Below are 23,062 nucleotides of genomic sequence, written 5' to 3'. Positions count from 1 at the left end.
TCATCGTTAACTCGTTTGCTCTGGTCTCGTTAGCTGCTAGTTTTGCTGGACAAATGTAAAATCCTAAAGAAGTGAAACAAACAGTACTGGCAGATAAACTGGTAGTTTTTCCAAGCCCAGGTGTTCCGAACACCTTTCCGACATAGCAGCTTGTTTACGCAGCAGAGGATTGTGAGTCCGCACACAGAGCACCTGCTGTAAGGCTGCTGTCTCCAGCCTCTCAGTGCTGAGTCCTCACTTCGCTCTCCTCCATGTGAGTTCTGTTTATAGGCGACAAACACATACACGTCCGGGCCGGCATGACCAGACCTCTGTGTGTCTGTCTACGGTTACACTGCTATTCCTGGGTGCCAATGTGACCTAACCAGGGCTGGTTACTGGAACACAGTAAGAGTTTCCCTTTCATGCATTCTGCTTATTTTGGGGGCCTCGAGTTCAAACTGAGGACCTTGTTGCAGAGCCATTATTCCCACAGTGTATCCCTGCTGCTCCTCAGCATCTGCCGTCTCTGACCTAATACATCGACCCCATTGTAAAGAGAGGATGTGGGAGAGCCCTCTGCAAACACTCATCAGGCTGCTGTGTGCTCCCCTAAGCACAGGTCAGTCCTGTGCTGGTAGCAGCTGGCACCCATACGCAGGCTCACCGTGGGTGCTCCTGCATGCTGCTGTTCACACAGTCTCCTCTTCTGCTTCTCTCAGTTCCACTTTGTTCTTAATGTTTATGTAGTTCAGTTTCCTTTAGTTTGTATATGAAGCCTTTGAAGGAATAAGCTGCAGTGTATTTTTCCAAAAACTACCGTCCTTACTTGAACAAATTGAGTGAGCCACACAGCAGACTGTTGCAAAAGGCTCAGTTTCAAGGCTGGATTTGTATGTACAGTTTGAAATAGCAGTGAGAATATGATAAGGTCCTCTGATGGTTGGAGACATAGTTGGTGAGGCGGACCAGGTGGCAACAACCTGTGGGGTCAAAAATGTAGAGTCGGTACAGAAACGTCATATGATGTTTCAGTTTACTACAGCGGGATCTAAAATACTTTATTTATCTCACATGTGGGAAATTCTTCTATTATAGTAGCTGAAATGATGACGAAATAACTGTATAATAATTGTTGTACAACACAGAAAGATATGTCAGATAATTCCATGGAAAATGTTCCCATAAAGACAGAAGTCAGGTCCAGTTCAGCGACTGAATAAGTGGAGGGAGGCATCGATCCTGGACGTGGCTCTCAAACAGATGGTCTCCAGCCCAGTGGACAGCTTTGGACCTGTAACTGTAACTGTTGGCCACTCCTATTACAACAAAGTAATCAAAACAATTTAATGACAGAAAAGTTCCAGTTTTGTCTGCCTGTCCGCTTTAGAATAAAAAAAAGGTCCACAGTGAAAATATAGGACATTTCCTGTGAATGAACAAAAACCTTCTATTTTCTAAGTAAAAGTGACTCTGAGCCGTGAGCTAACAGAACGTTTTCTCTTTAATTCACACACGATCCAAGTCCCAAGAGTTATGTTGGCAGATTTCTTTCAGGAGTATTTATACAGTACAATACAGTAGTATTTCTCTATTGTGTATAAAAACTGAGAAGCATTTTGAGATGGCACCTCGGGGTAGTAGATATATGAGGGATTGACTGTGTGGTTCAGCCTCTGTGCACCAACAGAAAGCTGCGTTTCATGGAGCGCTCCTCTCATCATTATATTTGGCCGTATGCTCAAAGAAGCAACCAAACCTCCGGCCCTGTGAGTACAGCTCCAAGATCAACTCTGGAAACTTGTTATAAAGGGAGAAAAAAGACTACAACTGGTTTTTCCTACCAGGGTACATCAGCCATAGCAGATAGATTTCTATATAACCCGTGCTACGGCTGCACTAGTGGACCTCAAACTGCGTATTCAAGTTTCCAGGTGGAAAATTTAAACTAATGCAACAAAAAATACTTTATCAGTGCAGAGTATACCACTTAAAATAGGAGGCTTTTAATTTAAAGGTTAGCACTCATGAATCCATACAGAGTCTGTCTGTGTGAATCAGGTGATGATGACCCACTGGTGTTCCATTTATTTTAGAAAACAAAGAGAAAATCACAAAAATCCCACTCAGTGTTTAGGCTGCTTTGAGCACCAGTCCACCTCCAACCACGTGTTTGATTGGTCCTCGTGCCTGCAGCCTCTGGGAGCATGTTTAACAGCGGGGGATTGGCCAAGGCATAAAGGAGGAGGGGGGTGGCGTGGAGGTGGGGGGAGCAAAGCAGAGAACATCTGTTGGAACAAGCTGTAGCTGTCCTGTGACACGTTATTGTGACGAGCTCCCACTGCAGCAGCTGACCGTGTGCATGATAACACATGTGGTCAGTGGATGCTGGGGGGGGGTGTCAGATTGTAGCTGACCCGACACTTAGTGATGTGTACGGATGTGGCCCTGCAGGGCTCTCAGGGAACACCCACATCACCCCATCACAGCGCTCGCACACTGTGGTTCGAGTATTTCAGAGTTGAATGGGGGGGCGGAGCTTTCAGCTTTCAGTTGACTTAATAAATGCTACATGGGGTCCCATTCCCACTTTGCTGTGTTTCTATTCCACATGTCGTCCCAACAGTGTGAATGCAGTAGGACATCATCTTTTGACTGTTGCGTGTGAATTTGCTGCACAACATGAAGTCAGACTCACGGCTCCCCGAGAGCAGCCGCCGTCTCCAGATATCTTATATCAAGGCATCTGTCTGACGTCATCGTGCCTCCAACATGCGATCACTTCTTCCAACCTCTCATTTGTTCAGACATTCCCACATGTTTGTTAGCCCTCCGCAGCCCCGCTCTCTCTCCATCTCATTCTCTGGTATGTGCGTCTGTGTTTGATTGCCCCAGCTCAGCGAAAGGCGGTCATTGATTAACTGGAGCAGGTTTGACTCCTCGGCCTTTGCCGAGGCCGTAAACCATCAGTGTTCCATAGCAACCGCCAGCCCGCCTTTGTCTGCAGCTCCTCCACACATTTCAGTGACGTCTCACTGTGGCGTGGGTACGTGCTCGTGTTTAATGGATTGAAAAGTAGGCGTGTAACATTTCACATCCAAAATGGTTTGTGTTCACGCTTTTTCATCAGAGGGGATGAATACCAAATATTTCCACACCAGTTTTTCCAGTTTATCGGTCACCTGAGCGAACACATATGCCAGTGTGAACTCGACACTGGCATATGTTAGATGTGTTACACCCTTTTGGGAGGTGGTGTCTGTTTTACCCTGAACAGACTGACACATGTTTTTATCCAGAGGGAGTTGGAGGTAGTGAGCCTGCTGCTACAGTGCTGCTGGTGTCTTTGGGAGGATTTCTAAAATTAATATGACCTATTGTGTGGTTAATTGACCACACGCAAACAACACGTAACAGTCCAGAGTATTTGTAGGTTACTGTGTGTTTGTGCGATGCACTCATTTAGTTTGCTGACCATGCCTGTGAGATACAGCTGTTAATCAGCTGGTATACAGTTAGCTATGTGCTGATCAGGGGTGTAAGAAGGGAAAAGGCTGTTGAACCTTTCTAAAAAGACACCGTAGTACAGAAGTATTCTCTGTTTCTTTCCTTTCTGCTCGTTTGACCGTGGATGAGAGAGTTGCTGTGAACGTGTTTGCATGAGATGAAATATGTTGTCGCAGCTTCTGACAGGCAGGGTGGTCCAGTGTTAGCAGCGTGTAAATGTATAACAGCATTTCTTTGTCATGTGTGTACTCGAACCATCTTTGTACGCACTCATTCCAGTAGAATGTAAAGCTGTGTCTGACACCGCTGGGTCCTCTGATCTAATCTTCTGGGAAGAGTACTTAAGGCTAAGCTGAGACACTGGAAAGATTTAATGTGGTCACACCAGTGCAAAGAAAAGAGGGAAAGAGAAGCACACTCAGATATATTAGAGAAGGAATGGAACTTTTCTGATAGGTTGGATGTAGCGGGGCCACTAACCACATCTCCATTTAATGCCACAATACCCTTGAGGCATGATGTGGCATTAACACTGATTGGCCTGAGTGGTCTCAAAGGAGTACTCACGGGGCTTTACAGAGATTACTCTTGGCGGCTCTGCTATTTAGTCAATGGTTTTATTGAATCTTCCTTGATGTTATAATAAAAGTTATTTTTTAGTGTTATTTTTTTTATAGGGATTTACATTTGTAATAATCCTAATATATAAAAAAGAGTTTCTCTGACAGCTTATAGATGCTATATGGATATTTATTATAAATTCAAAGGATTGTGTTATTTTTACTCCTTCCCAAATACCTTTCTTATTTTTCCCCTTCTTTGCTTCTTGATTGGTTCCTGAAAGCATAGCATAGCAGCATAGCTCCACATAGAGACAAATACATGATAAGAATGAAATCAATGTTTTTCTAGTGACAGTTTTGGCAATAAGGGAAGCTAAGTTAGCCAGCTTTGTGCTGTGCTGGGGAGTCAACATTAGCATTAAAGTTAAAGTTGGCTAACATTAGTATTAGAGCTAAGGTTAGCGAGCATTAGCATTAAAGCTAAGGTTAGCTAACCTTAGCATTAAAGCTAGGTTGGCCTTTGTGAATCCTGTTGCTCTGTTTGTTAAAGATTGCTGATCATGTGCTTTTTGAGCTGACTGAGAGATATTATAAATGTATGTAATGTCACCTTGGGCCAATGTTTACCATTTGTCGTGTGCTCTATAATCCACTGAGGTGTCCGTACAGTGTTGTTAGAGAGTGGGGTTGTAGTCCCATTGTGGACGGAGCTGATGGTCTTTGCAGGAAGTGTCCTTGCTCCTGAAGTTTAGCCATAATTAAAGCTGATTCCGCACTTTCAAAGCTCCTTCACTGTTGGCGTGTAGCTGTTTCTTTGTGACTGTGAGTGTTCTGGAGGGCGCAGAGCACTCACTGTGATGAAGCCAGTGATTATGGAGATTGTCTCTGCAGAGCTGAGGGAGAAATCGTCCTCTGTCCAGGTAATCAATCTCAGTCACTCATGTATGCACACACTTCCAATCTTCCGTCTGTCTTTGGCCACTCGATCGCCCGTCCTTTAACTGGAGGCAGTTGTAATTATGAAAAGTGCCAATGTGTTAGATTTCCCCGTCGGACTGTGTTGGAAGGCTACCTCCCCATTAAAGCGATCTCAGTTTCTACCACAGCTTGTTTTGCTGAGCGTAGCCTTTGGTTGGTTTTTGGAAGAATCCCTGCGTGCCTTTCCCAGGTCACAGGGTTCCTCTGAACGAGGGAAAGAACGAAGTACCGCCACGTTTTTAAAAAAGCTACATACTGTGTGTTAGTGCAGCACATGAAGCCAGCCCTCAGCCAAGCCGCTGCTAATGACGTGTTGGTGACTGACTGATGGAAAGTGAAAGAGAGCCGGGCAGGACGTGGTTCGGAGCTGTGGTGCTATTTACATCAAACACATTTGCATATTTCCTAAAACTGTGAAATCTTTTAAATGGTGCAGTGCAGCCATCATTTCCTGAAGAGGATCAACATCATCAAGGCTTTGCTGACCAGTTTGCTATTTAAAGACGCTGTGAAAGAGGGTAGCTGACCAGCATCAACAGGTACAGCCCAAAATAACGGCCTCTAATTTTAACCAGGTGGAGTTCTGGTCTAATTTCCAGGTAAATGAGGCGCATCGTTACTGTGCTTTTCTTTACTCAAGTGCAAACCGTGTTGTTCTGAACAGTCTGAGGTTTATGGTGGTTTCTCTGAGCATCGTTCAGTCTGAGCTCAGTGTGACGGTTTTCCACTTATCAATAATCTCTCACCGTCGAACGATGCACTTTACATTCTCAGGGAACTCTCCCTGATTGGTGGGCAGCAGCAACTGCATCTTAAAGATATGAACATTAGAGAATTGAATGTACTTCATTACATATGATGTGCTCCATCATAGAAGCTGAAGATTGGACGTCAGAATCAAAGGAGGAGCCGGCTAGTTTTAATTTAGCTTGTGTGATCGCTCAACTCCGTGAAAGCTTCTAATGTAGTTTGTGTTGTGTTGGGTGGGAATGAAAATGCAGTAAGATCTAAGAGTGGAAACCAGAGCTGTGAGGAATAAACAGGACTGTAATGGTTTTATTGGGATTCATATTTATGGCTTACAGTGCAGCATGTGGTACGAGCAGATGGAAACACATTTTGTTCTTTCCAAACATAAAAAATAACGAGACTCGAATTGTCTTGAATCTTTTTACATTTATTGTAAATTTCAGACATTTGCTGGGACTTTAATCCAGTTTGTCTTGAATAACGTGGTCAAGATGTGTGCTGTGATGTCAGAATGCAGTTTTAAAGGACTGGTACTGCACATGTGTCCAAAAGCTGATATGCAAAAAAACTACTTGATTATTAAAATTGATGTTATTGTTACAGGAACAATGAAACCAGTACAGGGCTGATAGTGTTGCCCAGTATTGTCTGTGTGCGGACACACCAGTGTATATCACTGATGGACATTTTAAACAGTCGAGAGGAGATCGGAGAAACACCCTTCAAACATGACACTGCACATTTTGGCCACCAGAGGGCACACTGCAATGTCCGTGTTGGCAACGCATGTTTGGAACAGAGCAGGACAAATCGTAAACGAGGAAACATTTAACTACACATAACAAAAGTTAGGGAATTTTCATGTTTCATATGTCTGATAAAATATCAGCTGATATATTGAAGGTTTTTCAGTGACCAGCTTTGGTCTTAACAGCAGATATCAGTCAGGCTCTGTAATGATCTTATAATTATAAAAGCACAGTTGTGTCTTTTGTCACCTCCAGAGTTCAAACCCTAACCACACAGGTGAGTCTCGTGTTGCTTATCGACCTCGATTAGCTGCCTGCTAACTGCCCATGATGTTCGTCATGGGTTTTAATGATTTCTTGAACTGCAAACACATCATCATACATGTAATGACTTTAAGAAACAACAAATATGTGCGCAGGTTTATTTTGGATTTTCTCTAAACTGCAGAAAACAACATTAATGCATTTGAGCTTTTTCTGTTTCACTGTGAGGCTGAGCTGCTCCGTCTCGTTCACACTCAGAGCATGTTGTTCTTGTTTGACCTTCAGATGTAAGTTAGTCAAAGGCACCACCATCTTGGCTCAGAGGAAAGCTGATCACCAGAGTTTGACCTCCATCACCCGTCAGTTCATCTTCCCTGTCACCCCAGCTAAGCAGGACCTTTGAGAACAGATTACTGTGGAGTCCTCCTGGGCCACCTGGGGACATACAAGTTTTGTTCTTGGAAATATTTCTGTGTCATTAGTAGGGATGGGTATCGTTTAGGTTTTATCCGATTCCGGTGCCAAACCAGTACTTTTGAAACGGTGCCGGTGCTTAAACGGTGCTCAAACCGGTGCTTAAAGAATGGAGAACACAAACTTTGTCCAAAAACCTCTCATGTTTAACTGTTTTCCACTTTTTCTTTGGTCATTTTAGCCTTTTTGGCCAGGGTGAAGGGAGTATCTGCCATCAAACAAGAAGACAGCCGCATGTAACTACAACAGTGTTTGCTAGTTCACCTTACATGCATTAATGTAATAATGTGGTTAGCCTACTCAACGTAAATTACACACGAACAACATGAAGCTACTCACGCAGAGGAGAACGGCTGCTGCTGCCATCATCATCCTCATCATTTCTGCTACGCTGACAGGGCTAGGGGCCAGGACTCTCCTCTTCGGGTTTTTGGGGGATGTTGCTAACTCCGGGTCCGATAACAGGCACCACACCCGCAGTAGATGTGCACGGTGTGAGGTCTCGCAGCAAGCTATCAAACACGGCGCATTTCTCGGCTTTAAAAAAAAAAACGCTATGCGTCGCCAGGTGTTTCATCAGATTTGAGGTGTTACCTCCTTTGCACAGTATCAGCTTAAAGCACTTGTTGCAGGCTGCTGAGTTTGCATCTTTTGCTGTGAAGTACAGCCAGACTTTTGACCGCTTCGCCTTGGGCATTTTTAATCTGTAGCTCTGCTCTAAAAGAACATACGTACCTGGCCCCGCCTACTATCCTCGGAAACGTAAAATGATTGGCTAGAATTGGTCAGGAAAATAAAAGCACCGAAAAAAAGCACCGAAATGTGCGCTGCTTTTCGGTCTGGTTACTATCGTTTGGCACCGGACACCAGTACCCATCCCTAGTCATTAGCATAATTCATGGCTAACGCTTCCTGTATGGACTGAAGATGAAGCCTGTTATGCTGCTGTCAGAAGGAGACCCATCCTGAAGTCTTTCCCTCAGAGCCCTTCTCGTCTAAATAAAGGACTCTGTGGTTTTAGGAGTGGTTAATTCCTCTGCGTGGTCAGGATTCGGCCTCTCTGTGGCCTCATTAATCGTCCCACCCTGTGCTGTGCTCAGTATGAGAAAGGCTTGTCTGTTAGGGGTGGAGATAAGATGGGAAGCCTCAGTGTTTGGGTGGAGGCTGGCGTTTGCGAGCAGACAGTAGAGATAAGCTTGTGTCCTGCTCGCTCTTTCTGCTGATGTAAAGTTCGACGTCTCCCTGAGGAACGTTTGTTGTTCCTTTTAATTGGCTTTGGAATGAGCCTAAATTACCATTGGTTCCTGTAGCTGCCCAATGAAGCGCAGCACTTTGTCAGTGTCACTGTGTGGCTGCTCCATATGGAGCCTGATTTATCGCCCTGACTCGCCCCAGCTCCTCTGCACTGAGTGGGATCCACGGCCCGTTTAGAGCATCTGTGTAAACCTGACCCGGGTAAATGCTTCTCGTATCCCTGGATCATAAATCTGTACCTGTTTGGTGGAGGACCATCTGATGTTCCTCGCAGTGGGAGGATCCCTCTGATGAGAAGCTGCATGGTGTTGTAACTAGAGATGGACCGATCTGATATTATGTATCGGTATCGGTCTGATACTGACCGAAATTACTGGATCGGATATCGGAGAGAAATAAAAAATGTAATCTGATCCATTAAATATCACAAAAGCACCTCACAAAACTAGTGACATGGCGTAACTCAGCTCATAACCGTAGCACGTCGGAGCAGTGTGCGTCACGTGACAGAGCGGCTGTGGCGTGCGAGACCTGTCAGCGGTCTGGTTGAGCATTTGGAGCCTCGCTACCAAACCAGCAGTTCATCTCCGAGGAAGTTATCCCAGAGAGAAGTAAAGCAAGTGTGTAAGTTCATCTCTGAATGTTTGTAAAGCGTTCCCACGTTAAGCTTAACAACCGATATATGCAGCGACTGCCTCTCTCTCTCTCTCTCCTGCTGCTACTTCATGAAACTGATCAATGATCAGCTGATCGGCTTTTCTGTCGCGAGTCCGTCTCTCTTCTTTGTTTTTGGCCCACTTTGCACCAGAAAGAGGAAACCAGCGGCTGAACAACAGCAGCACGTTTAAGCTTGATAAGCTGTTGTTAGAATTTATTTAATATTACTTTCTACACCAGGATCCTTTTCTACGTAGCTGACGGCTGGTAACTGTGCAGGGGCGGATCTAGCAAAGTTTAGCCAGGGGGGCCGATAGGGCATTAACAGGGAAAAGGGGGCACAAAGACATACCGTATTTTCACGACCATAAGACGCACATAAAAGTCTTAGATTTTATTCAAAAAGTACGGCGCGCCCTATAGTGCAGTGCGCCCTGTGTGTTGTAAGGCGGACATGGTAGAGAACACCATGAGAACGCTAAAGGGGGTAGCGTGGGCGTTGATTGTATATAAAAGAACAGGTATGTACGTTATGCAGAACATCGTTGTTTTAACAACCCTGAAAATGGCAAAGAGACACGCTTATGAAGCACAGTTTAAACTGAAGGCCATCAGCTACGCGGAGGAACATGGAAATCGAGCAGCCGCGAGAGAACTTAAGAGTAATGAATCGATGGTTCGCAAGTGGAGGAAGCTGGAAAACGAGCTCCGACAGGTCAAGAAAACGCAGCTGAGTTTCCGCGGACATAAGGCGAGGTGGCCCGAGTTGGAGGAAAGACTCGAGCGGTGGATCATCGAGCAAAGAACCAGTGGGAGAAGCGTTTCGACAGTCACCATTCGACTAAAAGCAGTAACGCTAGCAGAAGAAATGAAAATTGAACATTTCAAAGCAGGTCCATCTTGGTGCTTTCGTTTCATGAAACGGTGCCATTTTTCCATCTGGACCAGGACTACGGTAGCGCAGCAACTTCCAGCAGATTATAATGAAAAGCTGGCCATCTTCCGCTCCTACTGCAGCAAACACATCGCCGACAAACACATCCAGCCCAGCCGCATCACTAACATGGACGAGGTGCCGCTCACTTTCGACATCCCGGTGAGTCACACTGTGGAGAAGAGGGGGACCAGCACGGTAGCGATACGCACAACAGGGCACGAAAAGTCTTCTTTTACCGTTGTGCTTGGCTGCCATGCTAATGGACAGAAACTGCCGCCTATGGTGATTTTTAAGAGAAAGACTTTGCAGCAGGAATCATCATTAAGGCAAATGAAAAGGGCTGGATGGATGAGGAAATGATGAAAGAGTGGCTGAGGGAGGTGTATGTAAGGAGACCAGGTGATTTTTTCCACGCATCACCATCGCTGTTGATCTGTGACTCTATGCGTGCCCATCTCACAGCCGATGTGAAAAAACAAGTGAAGCAAATGAACTGTGAGCTTGCTGTCATTCCGGGAGGCCTGACAAAGGAACTCCAACCGCTGGACATCGGTGTGAACCGCCCGTTCAGAGTAAGGCTGCGAGCGGCGTGGGAGCGATGGATGACCGATGGAGACCACAGTTTCACCAAGAGTGGAAGGCAGCGCCGGGCGAGTTACGCCACAATTTGCGAATGGATTGTAGACGCTTGGGCTAACATGTCTGCTGGCTCTGTTGTTCGAGCTTTCGCAAAAGCCGGCATCATTTCCGAGGAGCCGCACGGCACGGAAAGTGACTCTGACAGTGAAGAAAGTGAACCTGGCATGTTTGGTGGAGATTTAGCACAGCTGTTCAATTCAGACACAGAGGATGAGGACGATGGGTTTGATTGATGACGATTACCAGTAATAAAAATGTGAATACCAAACTCAGTTTTGCTCCCGCTTTATTTTTAAATACGCACACTTGTATGCTTGTGTGTGTGTTGTTGTTGTAAGGCGGACGTAGCAGAGGACACCATGAGAACGTTAAAGGGGGAAGTGTGGGCGTAGATTGCGCCTTACGTGTGTGTTAAATACAGTAATGGCACACATAACTGAGACTGCGCCTTTTAGTACGGTGCCTCCTATGGTCATGAAAATACGGTACTTTTTTCTTATTCTCATTTAAAATGTATAGAAGTCCATTACTGTATATAGTAACTGTTAAGTCTAATATACCCTAGTAAGCTATAGTACTTTTTCCTTTGGGAAGGTACCATCTGTGCAGTCTGCAATTCTGTTGAAGAAAGATGTTGAATCTATTTAATTATTCTTGAAAAATAATTTATTTCTGTGCATTTTTTTTCACCCTGCATCAAATTAAAGTTGATTACGTCGATTAAGCATCATGAGGTGGAGGGTGGGGGGTGGTTCCCTATTTTTTTTTGCTGGGAGTTTGCAACCCTATTAGTTAGGTTGCTTAATATTTCTGCTAAGTACTCTTTAAAATACCAGAATAGGGAGGATGGAGCAGGTTTAAGTTTATTAGATTGATCAGTGTTGCTGAACTATGAAATATTTTGGGTGCAGTGTATTTTTTACATACAGGTATAACAGAATAGCTTTAGTGTTGTTGTTTATTTAAACCTGAGGATGAACTTATACAAAATGCAGCAAGATATTAAAAAAACAGATTTATTGATTAAAAAACAGATTTATTGATTAAAAAATACACTATATCGGATTCATATCGGTATCGGCAGATATCCAAATTTATGATATCGGTATCGGACATAAAAAAGTGGTATCGTGCCATCTCTAGTTGTAATGGCTGAAGTGATGAGTGCTGATTGGCACAGAGAGAGCGCTCGTCATGGACTTCATCGGTTTGGTAAATGTCACATCACTTCTGCTTTGGGATTCAGGAATAAATGAGGACAAACTTCCCTCTAAAGGTCGTCGTCTCTTCATCCCTGGAAATGTCAGCATGTGTGGGTTATTGTTAAATGAGCAGATGTTTGTCACAGCAGGATTCTGACATGAAACAAAGACAAGCACGCGTGGTTGGGAACACGTGTGTTTACCATGTCATGTATGTGAGTGTGGAAAACGCTCTGTTGGGAAAAAAGAGCCAGAAACAGGCGATGGAGACGTCACTGACCAGGACCAGACAGAGCGAGCACGTCTGTCCTATACTGGCTTCACTTCCCTGTTAAATCCAGAAACCAAAATCCTGCTCCTTACACACCGAGTGTTGAGTTATCAGACCCCACTCGACCTGACAGTACCACACCAGCCCAGTAAAGCTTACATGGTGAGTATTTAATGGGAGGCAGAGCCTTCAGTTTTCAGGCCCCTCTTCTGTGGAACCAGCTTCCAGTTTGGATTCAGGAGACAGACACTATCTGAAGTGAGGAGGATTATTTACATGAGTCTAATATGAGCATCCAACAGTATAAACCAGTATAAATGAAGAACAATAAAGAAAACCATAGATGTGCCTAAACTGGGAATCACTGGGTGAATGTGAAAGTTTCACAGGTCGATTATTAGCCACTCCTGTGATGGATGATTCCTCATGTTTCTTATCCTGCAGACAGTCAGAGCTTCCAGTGCATTCAGCACTCCAGCCCACTCCCACAGTGTGAGTGGGACAAGCCTGCTACTGTTTCTGAACACTCATCTATAAACTATGTGTTCTCTCTGTTGTGCTGATTCATCATGTGCTGATCCTTGGTGGCCTCACACACACACACACACACACACACACACACACACACACACACACACACACACACACACACACACAGTCAGTGCCAGCAGAGGTTAGTGCTGAGAGACTGAGGAGGACGAACATGTCCTCTTGTCCATCACCCTCCAGCAGCCTCTGTGTCACTGTGTCCATCACTGTGTCCTGCACGTCCACATATCCACGGGACAGCCCCACACCCGTGTGATTTATTCACAGTCTGTGGCAGTTAGCCGTCTAACCTCACAGGCATGTGTGCAGCCCACCCGGGTGTCAAAGCAGTGAGCTGTGCTTTACATCCTGTAAAGTTGGCTTCCTCTCAGCCTGAGCTGGGCGTGGATGTGTGGAGGTCAAAGATGGTGCTAGAAGTACAACTGCAGCCTTTACCAGAACTTATTCTGGACATGAACTGGTGACCATTAAAATTCAAATCCAGTGAAATAATTTTCCAAAACATGCTGAGGTGAAAGTCTCCTGATGGGCAGTGAGGCTCGCTTTGAGCAGGAATGTGGTTTTTGGAGTTCAGAGTAACAGTGGCGCCATGTTTCATGGACCAACTGTTATACCTGATTACAAACACCAAACCCTGACAGCCATAAAAGATTACACTCTGCACATCTGCTTTCCTAATGTCAACTTCACAGTAAAGAAGTTTAATATCAGTTTTCCTGTTTAAAACGGGCCTTTGTGGCATGACGACGCCCATTAACACAACAGCTTCACTTATGTTTGAGTCAGTGAAATTATGTCACCATACATGTTACTGATATTTTTGCTTATTTGATAGATAAAAATCTCAGTGGTTAAAACATTTGATTACAATCGTAGTGATTTGTCTTTTGGGAAAAGAGCATTCAAACTGGAATCAGATAATCAGGGTATTGTTGTCTGCTGTGTGCTGAGCTAGCTAAGATGCTAAAACACCTTGTCATTAACGGCTGCACAGTTTATCAAATTTGAGTCTTAACACAGTTAAATAAGCTGTTTGAGTGACAGTTAAATGAAAGCTGTGCTATTAAAAACACAAAGTCAGAGTAAATCTCACACTGTCAGACGTACAGAAGCAGCAGGCGAGGAGCTTACACCCTAAAGCGAGAATCATCCTTATAAACTGCACAACTAATGCAGCTGGCTGACAGCACAAACTGCAGTATAACTATTGCATTAAGGCCAAGAGCAACAAAGCAGTGGCTGCTAATGTGAATCATCCAGCATGAACTCAGACATCCATAAACTCGAGTCTGTTGCGTATCTCACAAAGACACACTGTAATCACTAATGCGGCCACATTCCATTTAGCCACAGATGTTTGCCCATGAAACACAGTGAGTAATAAAAGCCTCATGATGACGGTAAACATACTACACTAAAGATATGTTATCAAACCATCCACTTATTTTTCCAAAGTGGCCAAACCAGCAAGATGTGGCGGGGGGACAAACAGAGACAACAGAGGGCTGTGACAGCCGTCGAGTCTTCTGCTATTAGTTTATTCACATCTGACATAAAGGTGAAACACTTCAATATTTATTTATAAAGATAAATCAGCACATTGAAACCGAATAAAGCTGAAACTGGTGCCCTGTTGATTTCACTTAGTGTTGATTTAGCATTTGCTAATTAGCATAGCCAAGGCTGGGAACATGCTAATACCAGATTTTTTCTAGCTTAGATATTTTCCATGTCCAATAGCTAACCACCAAAGTACAGCACACTAGCAGATATTTAATACTGATTAAATTCTAATAGCAGGACTGTATAAGCAGTAAGTACATTAAAGAAATGTTGTTATTGCAGCTAGCTGTTAGCCTCAGTCGTCACTGTTGTTCCAATCGCTCCAACACAGAACTGCTGCGTGAAAACGAGGCTGCGTGCCGCGGAGGCATCACCAAACCCTGTAGGCTCAGAGTGAGCCATGACTGTGTCACCACAGTGTCAGATACATGCCTCTTCAAGCTACATTGTTATAACCAGTATCTTCCTAAATGCCTAAGTTGATGTTCACCAGGGAGATCATGTTAGTGCAAGTCAGAGGAAGGGGTGTGAGTCAGGGAAAGTGGACAGAATCCAGAGGACACAGCAGGGAGGCGGAAAAGTCGGATAAGCGCTGAAGTTGTGGAGCACGTGAAGGCATGGAGGCTCAGCCGGCGTGGCTCTGCAGGCCGCACCAGCAGCGTCCCGACGGCTGCTTTTAAACGTCCTTTTCAGCAAGTTCTTGTGCTTTGTCATTCGTGACTAGACTGAGGGTGCGCTCATTATCCTGCAAATACTGAACTGTGGAAAATACCAAAACTATGCAGAGGACGGTGTTGTAACACTGGTGGAAACCGAGACGGGGGGTGGAAAATAAATACTAATGTGAATCAGCTGCTAATGCAGGCATTTTATTGCACTCATATAAATATCATTATTAGCAGTGTTTAGCATCAACACGTTATTTTACAGTACAGGAATTATTTTTATTACAGGGACGATGCTTTCTATGTTTTTACATTGAAATTTAGTCTGTAGACAATTAGTCAAAGTATAACTGGTATTATTCATGCTGCACTAGTTAAAGATGGATCTTCTGCCCAAACAGCAACCTCCTGCAGTTCCTTTAATGGCCACTAGAGGCTGGTCCATAATAGGGCTGGGTATCGTCACTGATTTCTAGAATCGATTCGTTTCCGATTCACAAGGTCCCGAATCGATTCGATCCACGATTCGATCCACGATTCGATTCGATTCAATTAAATTCGATTTGAATCTGGGAAATTTTGACAGTCAGAAATATTATAATTCAGATCAGTACATTTACATGTTTTTGTAGCTATAAAAAGGAAGCTGACACACGCAAGACTTTATCAAAGGTGTGAGCGTCACAGCAGAGGCCTTTGTGTCAAAGTAGCTGAAGATAAAACACAGAAAAACATGAAGGTGGTTTTCCTGGCCTGGGATTTTATAAAAATATTCTGCAGTACATCAAAAACGAAAGAAAACCATTAATCAACATATGAACGTTACCTCTGACATTACAGCGGTTTTATTAGAGACACGGCTAAGCTTTTGCATTTTGCATAATTTTAAAAAGTTTAAATTTGTTCAGTATTGAACGGCAGAAATTAGGCTTTCTTTTCGGAAGTAAGTAAAAGGAAAAAAACAGTGGCCGACAGCGCTGTAAACAACGGTAGAGTTGTGCGGAACAAGCAAGCGAATAATGCAGAAAACAGTACAGAGAGAGAGAGAGCTGTGCATGACGTGTGATTTTTATCATGTTGGAAGCAAAACCGTAAAAGTCAGAGTGAATTCATGACGATGTTTATGTGAAGCGTAGTTTGGATCTTCTTTTGCTGCTGGTTCAGTCAATATTGTTCGGAGAGAGATCAAACTAACAGCTTTAGAATCAGCGCAAAAAGGGCGTGAACACAAAGCGCGGACCCGCCGAAACATCAGAATCAGCGAGCTGTCGGCTTTCAGCCCCGACCGTGTCCGTGCAGTTGTTGTGCCAGAAAGTGATTGCCGTCCGCGGGAACGCGCGCAGCCGCTTAAAGCTGCAGCGCCCGTCGGGTGAGAAAGGCGACATCTCACTGATTCTGATCCGCAGGTCCGCGCTGTGTGTTTACGTCCTTGTGCAGAATCCGTGTACCTGCTCTCATTTATTGTCTTAGCTGTTTGGTGGTTGTTGAAATTTTGTGAGGTTTCACCAGAGATTCTGGCGTTTCGGGCAAAATCAATTTATATTAAAAAATCGATTCAGGATTTTAATGAATCGATTTCACGTTATCCAAGCCAGAATCGACTTTAATCGATGAATCGATTATTAAAACCCACCCCTAGTCCATCAGCAGCAGCTAACAAAGCTTGCTGTGTTAGCTGCTAGCTTAGCACGCCACCTTGCCATTCAAATGTGGCTGCTTCTGACTTCACAGTATTATTTCATGTAAAACATGAATGTTGACTTGAAAGCAAACAGAGGCAGTGGGTAAAGTCACCACACCACTGCTTCTGCCATGTTCGAGTTTAATAGTTATTACCAGCCTATGACATGCAAATGAATGGGGAAAAGAGGAATGTATTCTAAGGCTGTATCTGTAGCACAGGTCACCTACTAATCAGAAGGTTGGTGGTTCGATCCCGGTCTGCTCTAGTCTACATGCCAAATATCCTTGGACAAGATGCTAACCCCAAGATGCTCCGCCATGCGTCCATCAGTGTATGAGTGTTAGATAGAAGCACTTGCATAGACAGTGCTCAGTTGTAGAAGCGTGCTGTGTAAGAACCAGTCCACGGACCGTTCTGCACAGGTTTTGTTTTTTGCAGTGGCATTGACCCCTCTGTGCTAAGCTCATGTTAGCAGCAGTCTACACCTGTTTTCCATCAGTCCTCACCCACAGCTCATGATGTAATCAGGTGTTTTTCCCCAGGCTGTCAGCGTGTGTGTCTCTCCATAATAAAAGGCCAATCTGGCTCTGTCGTCCATCACAGCAGCGTTTCCTGTCTTTACCTCAGGCCTCACGACAACAGGCAGGGATCTTATCTCCGGCTGGCCTGGAAGACCTTTCCCTCGTGATGTCAGCAGGACACAATGAGAAAGTCATAAATGTGCGATTGCTGATCTGTTATCAGGTTCATGGCACATGAAGGAGCTGAATGAGCTCTGTGAATGATGTGCTGTGATGTTTGAACCAGATGGTAGGTGGATGTGATTGATGTCACCACACAGAGCTGAGAGTGTGTGGCTTTGGTTCCATCTGAGTGAAACGCTCGTTATGAGGCTCACCTGCATCACACTATGACACATTGACCCAAACACAGGACTGCTCTGAGTTTCCAAGGTGGACATAGTCAAACAACCACTAATGCACATTTCTACTTTGACAATGGAAATCTGTGTAAATGCATTAGACGGGCACCTTTTCGTGTCTTGAGCAGCAGATTTCAGCAGGACTGGTCTTTGTTCAGTTTTTTCTAGCATTTCACACATTAACTTGTGCAACAAGCGTCTCCTGGAGGAGAGTCCATTTGGTGAGGGACGTCCTTTAAAAGGCTGGATGGGGACCCAGCCAGAACCTGCAGCAGGTTCAACTAACTCCAGTAAGTCTGAGAGCAACACTGAGCTCTCACCAGGACACAGAGGTACCGCTGTGTCTAAAGCCCATTTATTGGACTGTACTGTGATTCATACATTTCATGACCAGCCCGTTAGCTTGTAGCGTGTTGCAGCTGTTTTGTAGAATATAGCTGCTCAGGGCGATGGATGTGAATTTTGTGAAGTTTTCTTTATAGAATTATTCTGACCGGACTTTGTTTATCGTGGATCTGCTGAAACGGCATTTTATCATCTTATCTCTTTAATTGGACGTAGCTCCTGCAGAAACAGGATGTCAGGGAGAGGCAGATCAGATTGTTCTGCTGTGTAAACCGATGTGAGAAGAAGTCAGCCGTTTTGAAGTTGGGGACTATTGAGATATATTTTTAATCTTTGTAGTTCCGATGTGGCTTCCCGCTTCCCAGAAAGCAGAGAAACCGTCCTGAGAGTTTGTACAGATGTGTCTCCTGAACTTGGACACGTCTCAGATCTTTTCTGTACTTTGTCTTCTACAGTTGCTGCAGTCTTTCTCATCCAGCTTTGTCAGGTTTAAGTGTCATCAGTGGTCAGTGTGCACCGCGACAGAGGACGGTGTGCCCTCTGCCCTGTGTGGATGATGGTTGAGTCAGCACAGCGTCTGTGAGCTCGTTCCTGATGCTGTCAGAACGACTCAGACGCCTCGTGTTCACCTTACTTACGTCTGTGTTGGTGATTCGGACGGTCGTGTGCGCTCTGTGCTGCTATGAGACACATCAGCAGCTTCTCAGGGATAGTTTGTGTCTCCAGTCTCTGTGAGCGTTACGATGCTGCTCACGTCTGTGTGTGAAATATTAGGAATGAGTCGGGCTGTGGTGGAAAGTAACAGTATATTTACTCAAGTACACACACGGATATAGTTACTGTTACTACTTTGTTCCTGTACTTCACTACATGTCAAAATAAATACATTTGAGGAAAATGTTGTGTTTACTTTTTAAATTTAGATCATGAAAGATTTTCAGATTAAAAACTTTCATATATTCATTAAATATAACACATGTGTGCAGCTCGTTGTCACGTTTCATTTTGTCAGTTCTGAGCTTTGTGCTGAAATAATCCGAGTACATCGGTAAAATGTTGCTATTATTTGTTTGTAATGGATTGGTTCTTATGTTACGTAATGAATCTGACCATTTTAGCCTAGCTTAGCATAGCTTAGCTTAGCATAAGCTAAGCTATGCTATAGAGTGGTATAGACTCTAAAAAACTGTACATAGTTGTGGCAGACCTGTGACTTGCTGGGTTTCTCTTTGTCTCTTGTTTGTTTTTCAGAGGTTTATGACAGAAGTAGTACTTTTACACATTTCTCCTGTTTGTAGATCAAGCTCACCACACCATGAAATCTTTTTATTGGCAGCTGGTAGTTTAAAACTTGCCCATCCACCATAAACAGCTTCCATCTGTGTTACAGGCACCTGCGATGACTAAGCACAGGTGAAAATGAAATGTATGTGCTTCTGTTCCAGGCTGTATGCTGTGTTTTGGCCAATCAGCCTTCTTTCGCTTCAACCACCCCGAGGAAGCCTTCAGGATGAAGAGTATGATGCCCCAAGGAGGAAGTGTCTCTGCTGGAGACTACAGACTCTGTGCAGGTACTGTGCTGTTATTGTGGGGTTTCCACATACATGCGTAGCATTTCCTGTCTGTTATTACTCAGGAGCACTGACTCCACACCTCGCAAACACAAATCACTTTGAAAAGCTCAGCACTGGCACTTTGTCCAGGAAACAGAAAGACCTCGTTTCCCCTGTAAGAAATCCCATTTTCAGCTCGGCCTGCACGGATGAAAGGAGCAGACGGTAAACAGGCGGGTGCTGGAGGTGGAGCGGTGTAGATTACAGGTGGCTGCTTCTACAGCAGTAAACTCCACACAAGGGTGGAGCAAGTGGAGGAGCAGAAACAGTCATGGGACCCCAACTTTTCTTTGTGTCTTTGTTTTATATGTTGTTGGCTTTTTGAACTGTCAGCTGCTCTCAGTTACTTTGGTTGGTGTTACATTACAAAGACATTTGATATTTGCATTAGAGAGAGTCATAGATTGGTCAGAGTTCTGTTTGCAGCTCTATTATCAGACCCTCGTTGTCACTTGGAGGGGTCTGTTGGAGCCCGGGGCCTGAGCAGGGCCCAGCTGGGACCGAGTTCACACCATGCATGTTTCATGAGCATCTCATTCCCCTGCGTCTCCAGGCAAAGTTTGTGTGTGTGTGAGTCTTCCTCCTGGTATGTCCACAGCTGTAAGTGTAGCTTCTCTTGGCAAGCTATACTTCCAGGGATCTGTCACAGCATCTCGTGCCCCCGTCCTCCCCCACTGTTGACACGACGTGCCACCAGGGGATAAGTATAGCACACAGGCACGCTGGCTGCTCTGGACTTCCTGATCCACTAATGAAAGCCTTCCGTTGTTTAGAAACGTACCAATTACGCGTTCCTGAGTTGCGTTCAGATGAAGATTGCTTATACCACTCCCGTGATAAACGGGGCATGTCCGCCGTATCAGCTTGAAAAGACTTGAAAGTGGCACTTGTTATCTTCATGTGTGAACTGGTGTGTGTCAGCTGTGAGTCAGTGTCAGTTTGTAGCATCCAGTGAGTGTGGTTAGGCTGAATCTCTGCGATGTACGGAGGCAGTTTGTGGATCAACAAACTATAGTCACTTCCTCTCTTTAAGATACCTCGGAGCATCTCTCCAGATTCATGGTGCAGATACAGGTGTGTATATACTGCTGTACAGGTGTGAAGGCTGGATAGAGCGCCAACAGACTGAAGCACCACACATGGATGGCATGTTCCATCAAGCACGTAACGTGTATACACTGTACACAAAAGATGGAGATAGTTTGTGGGTCTGAAATGTGAAGCTGCTGTATGAGTAAAAGGGTAAAGATTCCATTAGAGTAAAATAGAGGATCAATGAGGTCATGGTGAGCTTGTGATTGACATGCCGCCGGCCCATCAGTCTGCAGCTTCCCTTCGTTTCACACTCAGCGCTGCTCGTTGCTCTTTGCTCGTCACAAACTGCTGCAAAACGCTGAGATGGTCAGTGTGAAAATGCTAACAATGGTTGATCCTGCTTCTGTCTTTAGTATACAGTCTTTTTTCCTCACACACATGGATGATGGAAAAATTACTGATCGAAATCTCTGAGTCTGCTTTTAAATCTGTTCTGGCCCTGCTGGTCCAGGGCTCCTGAGGACTTCTGATGTCCCTAACATGACCATGCTGCCACACATACATGGTAACACTGGAATGAGTCCTGCAGACGGGGGACGTTTGGTGTTGTCAGCAGCCTGGTGCTGCTGGTTGGGATATTAGCTGTTTATGGCCTCCCTCTGTGAATCCTAAAACTTGCATCACTTTGTAACGATTGTCTTGCAAAATCAAATCTCATGCAATTCTCCAGAGTCGTGTGCACTTTGCACCACTCTGTCAGTCAGCCCTCCATTTCCTTAGCTGTTTACCAGGTTTGGAGGGGGTTGGAGCCTGACCCACAGGGCGCTGGCTGAGAGGACATGTCATCAGTTTCTGTGCAAGACAGAGACAGACAGACAGCCACACACTGTCACATCCTCCACTGAAGACCAGTAAAGAGTCACAAATTGCAGCGGCGCCCGTCGCATTTACCTGTCTCGTTTAGTTTCTGCAAGCTTTGCTGGATTTTCATCCAGCCGGCACTTCCTGTATCTCTGTGCAAGGCCGGCAGACAGCTTTGTGGTCCTGAGCGCTTCCTTAAAGTGGCTGACGGCTGGGGTTACAGTATCCTTTTTCAGAGGCTATTTATAAATATAAAGCTCCCAGTTCCAGTGTGCTGTCTCCCATCTCTGCGCCCTCTCTGCCCGGGCTTCCCCTCTGGTCCCTGTTCCCCAGCCTTCTGTATTCTTCCCAGTGAAAGGCCTTTATCTCCCAGTGACTTGGCTGCTGCACAGCTCTGAGGACAAGGCTGAAGGTTGGGGATGCAGTTGTGGTTGTAGATTGGTACTACCGCATGCTGAATCTCTTTTTTTTTCACTATTATGAAATGAAAGCAAGTGCTTATTAATAAAGCACTATTAGGACGTCAGACTGAGGATCTTTTTGCCATTTAACAGGGTAACCGCCACATATTTCCTGCCACTGTTTTCCATTTCCAAACCCACATTTCCATCCCAAAAGAACCTCTCTCATTTTCCTTTTAATATTTCACCGTGCTCGATCAGTGTGTTTTTATGTGGAAAGATATTCAGACAGACGGTTGAGGCACAGGAATATTTGTCATTTCTGACTTTTGTCCTAAAGTTGATCTCTTTGAAGCTCGTCTTGTTTGGGTAAACTAATAAGCTGCATCACTCTCCCACTGCCATCCCTGGTTTTAATGCGGACACGGGCCGATTTAATACTTTCTCCTCGGTCGCATCTAAACTGCACTGTTGACACAGAGAACAGTGACGAACAATAAAATGTGCTGCCGTGACAAACGGCTCGTAAATCTCGCAGTGGTTCACATCACTGTGGGCAGGAAAGGCTTCGTTAAGTAAGCCACGACACGGTCAGTCGTACACATGTACCTTCAAAATAAAATAAATGCCTGTCACCAGGAGTTCTGAGCGAATTGTTTTTCATAACTGGGTTTATTTGTAAAACTGCACTTCTAAGGTATTGTATGGACTTTCATATTCAGTTAAAATCGGCCTTAATAGTGAAAATGTTCTCAACAGTGGCACGTTCCCTTGACGCTAAAAGAGCTTTACTTTGAAAGTCAGGACCGGAAATGCCGTGTTACTGTTCGCGTAACCTGACGCCAGCGGTTCGGCGGTTCGCAGCGGTACCCAGCACACCGGTGGAACTATCAGCGCGGCGTTGAAGCTCCGTGTCTCTTCGGTGTGTGTGGAGCCAGACACGGCGGGGCTCCTCCACAGCCGCCTTGTCAGCGCTGTCTGGAGGACGTGGCCTCATGTGTGGGTCATATAGCAGGTGAACCGCACTGAAACTGACCGGGGCGCAGTTTTATTCCTTCATGTGAGTAACCCTAGCGCTCAGCGCCTGAGAAAAGTGATGCCAAGTGGTCACACGCCAAACTCCATTAACAATACGTCGATTTTTCATTCGGCTACTTATCTAAGAAGGTGTGCACGTCTTAGAGCAGCGGTACACACTCG

At 44.9% G+C, this 23,062-nt stretch overlaps 1 protein-coding gene across 15 annotated transcripts in view; it reads left to right on the top strand.

Annotated features, from left to right (window-relative positions):
• The window catches only part of phldb1b (pleckstrin homology-like domain, family B, member 1b), a 129,892-nt gene that overhangs the window by 51,609 nt on the left and 55,221 nt on the right, over nt 1-23,062 (top strand). For all 15 annotated transcript variants that reach the window (XM_025898329.1, XM_025898325.1, XM_025898332.1 and 12 more), the window contains one exon: nt 19,398-19,523. In XM_025898329.1, coding sequence (XP_025754114.1) covers nt 19,398-19,523 — 126 coding nt within the window. The remainder of the gene's footprint in view (nt 1-19,397; nt 19,524-23,062) is intronic.

This window comes from Oreochromis niloticus, linkage group LG14, assembly GCF_001858045.2.
Source record: "Oreochromis niloticus isolate F11D_XX linkage group LG14, O_niloticus_UMD_NMBU, whole genome shotgun sequence".
Lineage (NCBI taxonomy): Eukaryota > Metazoa > Chordata > Actinopteri > Cichliformes > Cichlidae > Oreochromis > Oreochromis niloticus.
This window is presented reverse-complemented; position numbering and strand designations above follow the sequence as displayed.